The sequence below is a fragment of the Peromyscus maniculatus genome, chromosome 23 (genome assembly GCF_049852395.1).
Source record: "Peromyscus maniculatus bairdii isolate BWxNUB_F1_BW_parent chromosome 23, HU_Pman_BW_mat_3.1, whole genome shotgun sequence".
Taxonomy (NCBI): Eukaryota; Metazoa; Chordata; class Mammalia; order Rodentia; family Cricetidae; genus Peromyscus; species Peromyscus maniculatus.
The window spans coordinates 51,871,451-51,885,038 of record NC_134874.1 but is presented as its reverse complement, the minus strand read 5'-3'; the positions used below and the strand labels follow the sequence as shown (position 1 = coordinate 51,885,038).

Genomic DNA, 13,588 nt, shown 5'->3' with positions numbered 1-13,588 from the left:
TGGTCTGAGTATATTGTATGAGAGAGGAATTCATTTTCAATAAAAACAAAGATAATAAAGAGCAAAAATAAAAAATACAGCAAATAGAGAGAACAATATTTTGCTCTTTCTGCTATTCATTTTAAAGAAAGCAAGAACCTATATTTTTATATTTAGTGATATATAAGATTCCAAAGGAGCAAACATGCCATGCATCTTATACAAGTGTGAACCACACAAAATATCAGCATGACAAAATAACCTGAAAGCTGCAATAGAGGCATGTAGATAATGCTGATAGCCAACAATTGTCTACTTAGACTTAACATCTCCTCCACAAGAGGTAAACCATAACTGGTAATGTAAACCTAAATACTACCTATGGCTAACGAACCTATGGATGTTGGAAGGGCACCTACAAGCCTCAATAAAGACACATCCAGAAAGGAAAAGACCTCTAAACAGGTCACAGTGTGTTTAAAAAAACCTGTGAAGGGTTCAAAAGAAAAGAAAATGGATATAGACAGTCAAAGGAAAAATAGTTCATAAAAAATAAGTCTTTAAAAGAAAAGAAAATAATATAAAACTAAAAGCCATGTACAGAGAGAAAATATACAGAGATTCTCGATCCTATGTAGTGTTTAGTTGACTTTAAATTTTTTGATTGCTGAGGCATGAACAATAGCTGCTGAGAGACTTTGGATTATGGAAACTGCAAAACTGAACCAAATTTTATATTTTATAAATGTGTTAACTTCAAAATGGAAGTAAAAAAATATGTTGCATTGGGGAAGAGGTTATACTTTTGTTTCCACAGAAAACAAAAGGCTGTGATTTCATTGAAAATTGATAGAGATTACATTTCATCAGGGGACACACTTTGAAAATCCTAGTTACAGAAATAAGGAAATAAACCTAAAAATCCCAACACACTGATGTATAATTTACCTGCTCAAATATAAAACAAAAAATATTTTTTGCCTGCTTTGTACACACTGCACATTTTATACTTTTGATGATGTAGATATATATGTTACCTTTGAAAGTTTGTGTGTTTTCAGAAAAGGGGATCTTGAAATGAAAATGGGTGATCCAGGTGATCCAGCCTTTCATAATACCTCTCTTGCGGTTTCCTCAGAGTTCTGCATCCAGAACAGTTTCAAGGCTGCTGGCTGTGATTGTCCAGACTCACAGACTATTCTAACTATGATTTGAGCATTATCCTAATTTTCTTAAGGTCCCCAAAGAGGCTATCACCCTCAGACAACAGGATGCAGTATAGAGAATATGATGCCAACATTCCCAAGAGGTAGGGTTCATGGCTTTTGGCCATTCAATCGGTTTTGGATTTTTGTCATCATTTGGGGGGTTAGTTACATATTGCTGCTGGACATGGCCAGGAAAAAAGCTACACAAAGGAGATTAGATTCAGGAATCTTTTTCTAAAGGTGAAGAGGGAATATAGTATAGAAATCATGGGATAAAAGGATCAATTTTTGAGTCTACTTTTGAAAATGTCTAGTCTCAAATATTTCACATTGTTATGAATTTTTGTATATTAATACAAATTTAAGGTTTTTGTTATACTCTATCTATACTTTATGTTTCTACTATATTATTTAAGATGTTTTTGTTTATTGATACGAATTAACATTATTTTTGTTATACTGTATATATGTTTCTATTCTTGTATTGTACATATGCAGCTCATTTGTAGTAGTAATGTAAAGTTTTCATCCTTGAAAGATATTTAGCATAATAAAGTAATATGGGTTAATAATTCTCCATAAAAATCAAATTTATAAAATGATGGTATGTATGTTTCAAGTTACATACATGCCTCTTATGTAAGTTTCTTTCCTGAATTTAGTAACAAAGGAAATTGTAAAACTATAACTCTCTGTATCAAAGACTCAAGAAGGATAGAATATTAATTGAGTAAACAGGAAGTGTAGAGAAATAGACTTCCAAAATGAAGAGAAATGACAGAAACAGCTGGCTGCCTAGTCAGTCACCCAAGTTTTCTCTGTAGAGTTGGGTAATTCATCTTTGGCCTACAGGATACAGAAATATATTTTAGGTAGGTGGGTGATCTTCAAACACTTCAAATATGGCATTTGAAATGTTTTAATAACATAAGGATTTTTTTGACAGTGAGACATGTCTGCTCCTGTCAGCATCAATTTACTGCAGAAAAGGATGATGGATATTGAAGAATCTCCATATGGAGTTTGCTGTTTTTTGTGGCAAAGCTAGCCATTTGGATAAGAAACTGCCCTTGCCTCAACTGCTGACAGTGCACTGTCCAAACTGGATAAGCTGTATGCAAAGGAAAATATCTGCCAAACTTTGTCAAGACAAGGAAGGATAATCCTCCAAAATTCCTGCTTTACAGAAAAGTCTATCACATGTGCTAGGCCTGTAGGCCAAAGAAGAATTACCCAACTTTACGGAGGAAACTTGGGTGACTGACTAGGCAGCCAGCTGTTTCTGTCATTTCTCTTAGTTTTGGAAGTTGATTTCTCTACACTGCCTGTTTAGTCAATTAATATTCTATCCTTCTTGAGTCTTTGATACAGAGAGTTATAGTTTTACAATTTCCTTTGTTACTAAATTCAGAAAAGAAACTTACATAAGAGATATAAAGTTTATAAGGTTGAGAAACATAAAAGCTTAAACTGTTTTTCCAAAAAGATGTTTTAAGGTCTAAAAAGATATTCTTAGGATGGTAACACGGGTTATGACAAAAATGGTTTAGTTATAAAACTGGACTAAGATAGGACAGAAAATTGAGTATTTTCTCTAAATTTGACAGATACAAATGGACAGGAAATTGTGAATGTAATTCTTACCTGATATTGTTCTTATTGTATATAATCTTACTGTGTTTGAGTTAAAACCTTTTTTTTATTTAGAAAAAGTGGGAGGTGATATTGTGGAATATTCTTTTTCACTGTGTGAAGGTGTGTCACTGTGGTTTGATAAAAAGCTAAATGGCCAATGGCTAGCAAGAGTTAGAGCAGGGATTTCTGTACAGAGAGAGTGCTGGGAATAAGAAAGGCAGGGTCACCAGCCAGATGGAGAGAAGGCAGGATGGACATTACAGAGTAAAGATAATCAAGCCACATAAAATAAATTAGATTAAAAGATATGGGTTAATTTAATTTATAGGAGCTGTTGGGGGGGGGCAAGTCTAAGCAGTAGGCTGCTTTTTATAATTAATAATAAGTCTCTGTGTCATTTTCTGTGACACTCTTTCCCATGAATGAACACAACAATTGATTATTAAATGATCATTTACCAATGATCAGCCCTAAAATGTAATTTCAAGTAAATTATACATACTGAGCAGATTGTACTTGTGTGTGTGTTTGTGTGTGTCACTTTGTGTGTATAAACATATATATATATATGTAACAAATATTAATGATGATACAAGCCATGAATGAATTTGAATAAAATCAGCAGTAGGTGCATTAGAAGATACAGAGGGGGAAATGGAAAAGGGAAGAAACTATGTAATTATATCATCATCTCAAAAAGTAAATAATAAAAATATTTTGAATAATATTTTTGTTTATATTTTCAGCCAAGAAGTGTAAATGGAAATTACATTGGAAAAATATAATCAACTGGTTACTGTCTTAATGAGTATGCTACTGCAGTTAAGAGACCCCATGACATGGCAACACTTATAAAGGAAAAATGTTAATTAGCGTTGGCTTACAATCTCAGATGTTTAGTTCATGTACAGAATGGCAGGTAGTATGGCAACATGGAGGCAAGCATGGCAATGAAGAAGTTACTGGGAGTTCCACATTGAGACCCATAGATAGCAGCATGAGAGAGAGAGAGAAAGCCTCTGGGCCTGGCTTGGTCTTCTGAAATGACAGAGCCTATACCCAATAACATTCCTCCTCCAACAAGGCAACCCCTGTTCCAAAAAGGCCACACCTCCTAATTCCTGTCAAACAGGGCCATTCACTAATGACTGTGCATTTAATATATGAGCCCGTAGGGGATATGGCTGTTCAAACTACCACAGTTTCTTTGTTGTACTTTGTTGGCCTGTATTTTCTATTTAAAACAAGATTAAATGGCTCTAAGTGACTGTAGTTAAATAGGAATAAATTTTAATCAATTAAAAAAAAACAACTCTCACACATAGAACCAAAAAAAATCAAGAATTAGTACCCATTTTTTGATAATAACTCAATGTTTTTTCCAGAAAAAAAAAACTGAAAAAAATGGACATGCAATTAGAAAAAAAATGATCCTATTGCAGGGGCCTCTACTACTTCTCTGACTCCTATCATTGGGGATTCTTCAGTTAAAGGAAATGCTAACTGAAAAAAAAAATATATGGGAAACTCCAGGAAATGTAAGACAGTGTGAAAAAGAATCTATGCTTAATAGAAATAAAGGAAGAAGACTAGAGTCAGGCTAAGGTAAAAAAATATTTTCAACAAAATAATAGAAGAAAATGTCCTGAACCTAAAGATGGAGGGTCTTAAAGTTACAAGAAGCATGCAGAACACCAAATAAGGCTGGACCATAAAAGAAATTACCATCAACACATAATAATCAAGCAGTAAGTGTACAGAAAAATGAAGGATTATTGAAAGCTGTAAGGGGAAAAGACTATTAATATACGAATTCAGGCCCATTAGAATAACACCTGTCCTCTAAACGGAGACTCTAAAACCCAGAAGGGCCTAAATAGATGCAATGCAAACACTAAGAGACACAGATTACTATACCCAGGAGTACATTCAATCAGAAAAAAGGTAGAAATACAAAAATTCCATGATAAAATCAAATGTAAGCAATATTTATCTATACCTCCAACTCTACAGAGGGCAATAGAAGGAAAACTTCAGTCTGAAGAGGTAAACCACACCTAAGGTGAAAAAGGGAATAAATATCACCAGAGAGACAAATCAAAAGTTGGAGAAAAATCCACACTACTATAAAAAAATAACAGGAATCAATAAACATTGTTCATGGAAAAGTCAACTAGAATAGTTTCAATTGCCCAATAAAAGGACACAGATTAACAGAATTGATTAGAAAACAAGATCCATCCTTCCTCTTTATCTATTAAAAATGCTGTACCATCAAGGATAGATATCAGTACTGGATAAAAGGACAGAATGAGACATTACCAAATATTATAGCCGTAACAATGACACTACGTTGTTCAAAGAGCTAAGTCACTTAGATGTATGATATGCCCCTTAGAAGGTTTTTCTTCTTATTCTTTTTTTGAGTTTGAAAAATTACTCTCTGTCTTGTTGGAAAATAATGTAAATGTTAAGAAATCTTTTAGGTTTTTGCCAAGTTAGTTATTTGCTAATGGTAGCCCTATAGAAAGTTTGCTTACTAGTTCTTATGAATATAAGTTTATAAAATAGATCTACAAAATTCCTTTAAGACATGTAGTGAGAATATAAACTTGTATGGTAATCCTGTAGAATTTGTTTAAGACATAAACTTGTATGAATATAAGAAGTACATTTGCTAAGATAGTCCTGTAGAGTTTCCTTAAGAATATTAACTTGTAAGAATATAAATAAGTATATGTTGAATGTGAGTTTGTAAAAAGGTGTTAATGTTGAATGTGAGTCTATGCTTAATGTATATGGTGAAGAAACCTGGGACACAGAAAACAGCATCCATAACAGACTGTTGGCTGTCAGTCTGAGTGGTTTCTGAAACTTCAGAAGCTGCTAAGAATGGCAGATGCCAGAGCCAGCACAACAGCCATGGACAGGCATCTACAGCTGAGACCTGCAGATCATCAACACAGTATGGAAAAACATAGCAGCAAAAACATTACAGTTTCTATTTGATAGCTAAAAGAAAGTCTCTTTTGAGAGGAATTTCCACAACCAGCTCTCATGGAACTAATAGCTTTCACCCTGAAGGAAAAACTGCCATAAAATGCTGCTATAACTAAAAGTGTCTCTGGCCTGAGAACGAAAGTAGCAGAGATGCTTGTTTGAACTAAAATTGTTAACTGCAAAATGTTTTTGACTGTAAAATGTTTCTTCATATTTGGAAGTGGAATTCTAGTACCAGAATTTATTTGAACTTTTTGAACTTACAAAAAAAATTAAATAAAACTATAAAAAGGTTTTGGTTATGAATTTCTTCATATTTGGAAGGTTGGTACCATAATTTATTATTTGGATTTTTGGACTTAAGAAATGAGTTGGACAGTAATGATTTCATTACAGTGGGACAGTTTGAATTTACTTATACATATAGACTGTATCCATGGTGGTGACTTAGGAACAGTTTTATGGAATTATTTGTGTTAAAAATGGAACTGCTAAAATGGAGAAATTTATTATTATCATTATTATTATTATTATTAATTTTACCTAGGCTCAAGATTCAGTTTTGTATATGCACATATGCTTTACTAACTGTGGTGATTCATGAATTGTTTTGTGTTAAAATGGAACTGTTTATGTAAAAATGAAACTGCTTAAAAATGGAGAAGTTTGGGTTTTTTGTTTTTTCTAAAAAAATTATAAAGAAAAGGGGGAGTGTTAATATTCCTCAGTCTATTAAATTTAAAAACATTTTAGTGTTACCTGAGTGACTTAATGTTATGTTTTGTATAGTTCTATTAAGAAATTGTTTTTGTATGTAGGTTTATAAGTAAGTATTGATGAGTTTAGTGAGAATATTGCCTTTGAATATATGTTTGTAGGAATTATAATGGTGTATAGTAATGTTCATGTTAGAATCATTATGTTAACCTATTGATATAATGCACCAGTGCTGTAGATATCATTCTATATAAATAAAACACTGATGGTCAGTGACCAGGCAGGAAGTATAGATGGAACAAAGAGAGAGGAGAATTGGGGAAACAGGAAGAAGGAGGAGAGACACTGCAGCCACCGCCAGGAGAAGCAGCATGTAAAGATGCCGGTAAGCCACCAGCCACGTGGCAAGGTATAGATTTATAAAAATGGATTAATTTAAGATATAAGAACAGTTAGCGAGAAGCCTGCCACAGCCATACAGTTTATAAATAATATAAGCGTCTGAGTGATTATTTTATACGTGGATTGTGGGACTGCGGGGCTTGGTGGAGCCTGGAGAGAAGCTGTCCAGCTACAAATGGCGCCCAATGGCTCGAGTTTCCACCTTAAACTTGAGAATATTTAATAACCAATTTTAAACAGAGCCAAAACCAGGTTCCTTCTTCATGTCTCACAAGGGCAGCTAGATAACACAAAATGCGGGTTTGAACTACTGGCGGGTTCCTGGCGTTTGCATTTGACCAGCAGTATGGCGGTAATAAGGTGTCTGCCAGCGGCACATTACGCTGTGTGGTAGATTTAGTCTTTACTAGTATTTAAAAAAAAAAGGTTTCTGGGCTACACGCTGCTTTGATAAAAGCTTAGACTCACTATTTCTGAGACTTGATGACTCACAGAACTGGTGGAAAACGCCATGTTGGTAAGCTAAAATGGGCAGAGCCAGCAGCCACACTGCCTTTTTAGTCTTAGAATGCTACAGTTTAAAGCAATAGGCTCAAGGTAATATAAAAAATAAGCCATATAAAGATGGCTACCACACAGAGAATCTGGATTATGTTCTCTTTGATATTTGTAACTGAAGAAAAACATTTAATTGCAAAAGCTGTTCAGTTATGCCAAAATGTATATTTGAAAGGTACCTTCACTTCAAAATTTGGATTTAAGGATATGTTGCTTTGGAAAAGAGGTTCTGCTTTTGTTTCCACAGAAAGCCAGAGGCTGTGGATTTGTTCCAGATTAAGATACATCAGGTTTCACCAGCCAAGACACCCTGAAAGGTCTCCAATGACACCATGGCCCAGATGATCCAACATCTAGAGCAGTTTCAAGGCAACTGGTTCAAACAATACAGCCTCACGGACTACCCCATAGGCCTAAAATTTTCATCCACTACTCCCATACTTGGAGGTATGACAGCTATGGAGATTCCTGTGAGCTCTTAATGTTTTTTTTTTTATATATTAAGAAAGGGGGGACCTGTTGGAGCCCATTTTTAGGTTTCCTAGTGGCTTTACCCAGTAGGTCTGCATAGAGAGGGTAATTAGACCATAGGCTTGAGTGCAGGTATCTGAGATGGTGTGCACTTGGCTGTGCTGGTGGGAGGCCTTTTGCTCAACCCCTTGGCATTCCTTTAAATACCCTAGGGCAGAAATAATCAAGGCCCGATGGACTGGGATGCAGGCCCTATGAGGCTATCCTGCATTTCTCTCTGTTTCTCTCCCCTCTACCCTTCTAACTAATATTTCTTGCTGCTCCTACTCAAGAGTACTCTGGGGGAAATGAGGCAGTGAGGGATGGCTCTCCATAGAGGGGCACTATTAGAAGGTATGGTTTTGTTGGTATGGGTGTGGCCTTATTGGAGGAAGTGTGTCACTGTGGAGGCAGGCTTTGAGTTCTCATATATACCCACTCAGTGATTCAGACTGCTTCATATTGTTTCCAAATCAAGATGTAGTGACTCTCAGCTCCTGCTCTAGCACTGTGTCTGCCTGCCTGTTGCCTTGCTTTTCACCATGATTATAAAGAAGTAAACCTCTGAATTGTAAGAGAGCCACAAAAATTAAATGTTTTCCTTCATAAGAGTAATAGAAACCCTAACCAAGACAGAGAGAATTTAATATTACACAGTTATCAAGAAAATAACACAAAAATTCCTCTGTCAGTTAAAAATAGAGTATTCACTGTATACACTAAGTGAGTGATTCCACCATCATACATATTAAAACAACACATGGCATGTGCTGGTCAAGGACACATCTCCATTCATGTTTACTGAAGCATAATTTAGAGTGCACACAATTAGAAATGACTTGATTGTCCTTAAACTCATAAATGCAAGATATTGTATTATTTGATTTCTTTATGCAGAGAAAACATTTTTCTTTGGTTTTGAGATTGTAATATAATCATGCCTGCTCTCACATCCATTTCCTCCCTCCAAATTTTCTCATACAGCCATTCATAGGCTCTTTGATTATCTGGAATTTTATCATCAGTAACTCTTGTTACATGCACCATGCATATATGTGTATGTATATACATATGTATTCCTACAAACATATAAATAGTATTCAACCTTTCAACAAAGGCAATGCTATTATTTTGAACATATAGATGAATGCAGAGATCATGTTCAGTGACATGAGCTAGGCACAAAAAATCAAATGCTGTCTGACCTCATTCAAAACTGGATCCTAAAGTCGATCCCCTGACATAAGTGTGAATGGTGACTGTGAGAGGCTGAATATCAGGGTATTGAGGAATTGCTTGTCAAAGAACACATTTCAGTGATGAAAGAGGGGGTAATTTAAAGAAATACTTCAAGGTGTGTGAAGAAGAGATAATAATAATAATAATAATAATAATAATAATACTATACATTGTTGAATTGAAAGTACTTTGTGTATATTTTAAGGACTCCAATAATCAAAATTTTGTAAGGTTATACATAAGAGACATCCATCCATTTATTTATTTATTGAATATAATTACTTGATTTGTCCTTCCATTTATGTACTCCAAATTCCCCAGTGTAGTCCTCATTGCTCCTTTGAAAATCCATGGCCTCTTTTTTAATAAATTTTTGCTACCTATCTAACATATATGCATATACAAAATTTGATTTGTCTTCTACTATATAATAATTATCCATAATATATAACAGTATATCAATGGTATTTCTGATGAATAGTATTACAGGAGAGAGGAAGAAGTGTGTAAATCAAGTATGATTCTATTTCATTGTGAATTTTTACAAAATGTAGATGGGAAAGGTGGTACTAGAGTCCACTAATAGCAGAACACAGATTACTGCTTGGGAACTGCTTAATATTTTGAATGCTTGAGGTAGGAAATTATCTGTACTTGTCTGGAATGTCCTTACTCCTTTCTCCATCTTCATAATTATTTCTACAAGGAGGAGAGAACAGACCAGGGAGTCAAGATAGATACAAGTTCATTGTGCTTCTGAATGGCAGACACTAGAAATAGTCATTACCACTTCACCCTCTTGTGAAATTATTGTATGGAATATTACAAGTGCATGCTTTGTGGCAGCCAGCTATGGCTTTTTCTCAGTGTTTATAATTTTTATCTGTGTCTTCCAAAACAGCAATCTAAATCAAACAATCTGGATTGATGACCCACAATTCAGTCTCTGGCTATGGTGCTCTTCAAAGCCACTGTGGACCATTATGAAATCATAGAGGTGGGTAAAGAAGGAAAGAAACAAACATATTTTCCACCAGCATAGAGGATGCAGGTGCAGAGCCCCAGGACTAGGAGATCCCCAGAGCACATGTGTGAGAGGGGAACAGAATCAAGAAAAGCCAGCCCATTCAGGGCCACTCTAGTTACAGTTAGAGGAGAAGCTCAGCACTCTGACTTCCCCTCAGTTGTCTGGACTTTGCTTCTGTCTGTGCCCTTGTCTGGCATGAGAACCATAGACTATGTGCAGCCTGAGAGCCTGATGCAACATCAGCAGCCAGCTGTAGCATACAGTGTTCTCTGATACTGTTGAAGTCTGAGCCTGTTCCATGACCTAAGTCAATAATCTCCTCCACAGCTCAGTCTAGTTGCAGGACATTGTCTCTGTGTGGTGCAGACCCTGACATGTCCCTTCCTCTGCATTGTCTCTTCCTACTCCTGCAGTCTTTGTTTATATTAGGTGAAATGAATCATCAGAGATGCTTTGATTATTGGAAGCCGAGCACCTCCATGAAGGCTGACATAATCCTAGGCGCATTTGTTCCCATTTACATCACAACAGAAGGATTATACAAAAGCCATATATTTTTTGAGATCAAACCGGATATATTTGATAACATTCCGTAAGTATTTGTGTGTCTGTGCTAAGGGTTCTGGCTACATGACAGTGAGTGCTCCTCTGTGCACATGTAATTCCTTTGAGTATAATGAACTGTATACACAGAAATGTGAAACTCATTTGCAAACTTTCCTTCTTCATTATACATCTTATAGACCTTTGCTTTCCTCTTGTTTATTTTTCAGTCAGGTAGAGATCAAAGAGGGAAAACAACTTTTGTGTCTGTCCATTCTGTGAGTCCACAGACAGGCTTATATTGTTTTCACACATTGACTCTAACATGACAAGGAGAGGCTCCACCCTGTTCACATATATTTGAGAATCTAAATGACTCTTGTTGGAATGTCTGTTTCTTTCTACAGACCTGGAGAGTTTCTGCTAAATCCCCATGTCTTTAATACACATCTTAGCATTTCCTATTCCACAGGTTCTTGCATTGGTCTCTTTAAAATATCTCAGGGTTTGGACACTGTGGTCATGTTTATTACTTATCAATTCCTTATTGATATTTTAATGCAGCGTTCTGAAATCACATCCTTCATGCCTGATAGTCTGTCTTCTGCTTAGTCAGTTCTCCTGGCATCACTTTCCCCTGTGTTTTATTGGAGGTTTTGTGTTTTTCATTTCCAACGTTGCTATCTGTTCTCCCCGCTGGAAGAATCTCAGTTTCCATTTAGGATTTGACTTTCTTGATACTGAGTCTTTGATATATATATAATTGCTGTTGTTCTTGTCCCTTAACCTTTGCTTTCCTGTACAGTGTTGCATCTTGTCTCAATGCTAAGTTGGTTTTACTTGCTTGTTTCTATGTTCTTTTGGGACATCATCTTTTTGCCTTTTGAACTACTCATCTGGCACTTGGTCTCTCTCAGTATCTTTGAGATTTTTTGTTGGTTTGTTATGATATTGTGGAGGATTTATTTGGTCTTGCTTTTCCATATTTTCTACATTTTTTCTATTGTTGCTTTTGTTGGTACCTTTGTTCATTTGAACATCAATTCTAGATTAAGATGATCCTCACTGAGAAGTCTCTTCTTTAAGGTGCAATCCATGCACTGTTCTGTGAGCAGGAAACAGTCTTCCAGGCCTGTAGTCCTGGTAGTTGTGGTATTATGGAGTATGTGAAAAGAAAAATGCCAACATACATGCCTAATTCATTTGGCAATTAAAGTTCCCTTAGGAATGCTTTCACGGGATGGAAAGACTGTAGTTCAGTATCCCGCTACAGCAGGAGGTGGAGGGAGTCCCAAGACCAGGAGAAGGAGAGAGTCCATCCTCAGGGATAGGCAGTAGGGAGGAAAGCTGGAACTGTTTATTGACAGGAGCTATTTTTGGGAGTCTGTTTAATCTGTCATAGGTGGAGTCAAGTCACGCCTGCCTGAAGCTTACATTAATTTTTTTAAGTTTACTCTCAGAGATAAAAGTTTTAGATATATTGTCATGAACACTGTCTGTAATCAGTGCTCAAATCCTCATTGTATAAAAGAACAAAACCAGTGTTTGTGTACACTTGGGGTAGACTTGCACTTTATAGACATAGTAAAAACTTGGGGACCCAAAGGATGGTTCTCAGTTACAAATTTGAATCCTTTTTCTTCTAGCCAAGTTTTACACACACACACACACACACACACACACACACACACACACACACACACACACACACACACAACATGGATATTTTCATCACAATCAGCCAGCAGCACTTTTAAGTCTATGTTTAGTAAACAATGAAAGAAAATTAAAACTTTTGGCCTGTGACTATAATAGTAGCCAGTGCTTTACCAAGGATAGATTACTAGCTTGTCAGAACTCCACATACTACTGTCATAAAACTCTGAAACTTAGAAATCTTTAAGTCTTATTTTCACATACCTTGAGTCACTTCCTCAGACCTTTGCACCTTGTGTGTACATAATATATCCCTTCCTATGACCCTCAAACTTACATCAACTTTAATCCATTTTTATCTATCCAATCATTTACCAGAATACATATATGGCTCATTAATAGGAAGAATGATTGAAAAGCAAGTTCCTTTAATAAATGAATAGTAAAAAGTTTTATTATTTTTGCCGAATAATAGCATGATAGCTTCAGTTTGGTTTTCATTTAAACCTAGTTTGTGAGGATATCTTTTTCAGTATGAAGCCTGTCAGCAAGATGACACTGTCTATGAGTCTGCCTTCTTCAGCAGATGACCTATTATTTTAAAAATAAACAGGACATAATTTTCACATATTATATAAACTGACCATGGAGCTGCAGCCTTGTTGGGAGGAGCTGGTAGGTCTGCTTGCTTCTGCTAAACTTATAAAACAACAACTTGTTAGCACCACCATCAGAAATCAGAGAGACCAATTTGAGTAGGAAGTATATCAAAACTACCCCTGTATCAGTTAAAATGACAGAGACTTATCTGACACCTAAGCATCCATCTGGAATTCTCCATGGTGGTCTCTATGACTCTGTTGGGAGCAGGGCTGTCACTTTTTGGGTGTCACACAAGACACTATTAAGACTTTGGTTGCCACACAGGGGAACATCTACCTTCAAACACCAGACTCATGAGGTCTGAGAGATGTTTCTGTGAAGGAGGAACTTGGGAAAACTGACCTACCTTGGCTGGACAGAGTAGGGCATCTAACTCAACAGTGTCTACATTTTCATGGGGACCTGGTGGTGGGTAAATTGTGTGCCAGGTATGAGCCCAGTTGTCCACATT

At 36.0% G+C, this 13,588-nt stretch overlaps 2 protein-coding genes across 3 annotated transcripts in view; both read left to right on the top strand.

Annotated features, from left to right (window-relative positions):
- The window catches only part of LOC121826529 (cytochrome P450 3A25-like), a 319,487-nt gene that overhangs the window by 138,846 nt on the left and 167,053 nt on the right, over positions 1 to 13,588 (top strand). The window lies entirely within an intron of this gene.
- Positions 10,650 to 13,588, top strand: part of LOC102909469 (vomeronasal type-2 receptor 116-like) — a 46,495-nt gene continuing 43,556 nt past the window's right edge. The window contains exon 1 of the mRNA XM_076560368.1: positions 10,650 to 10,867. Coding sequence (XP_076416483.1) covers positions 10,650 to 10,867 — 218 coding nt within the window. The remainder of the gene's footprint in view (positions 10,868 to 13,588) is intronic.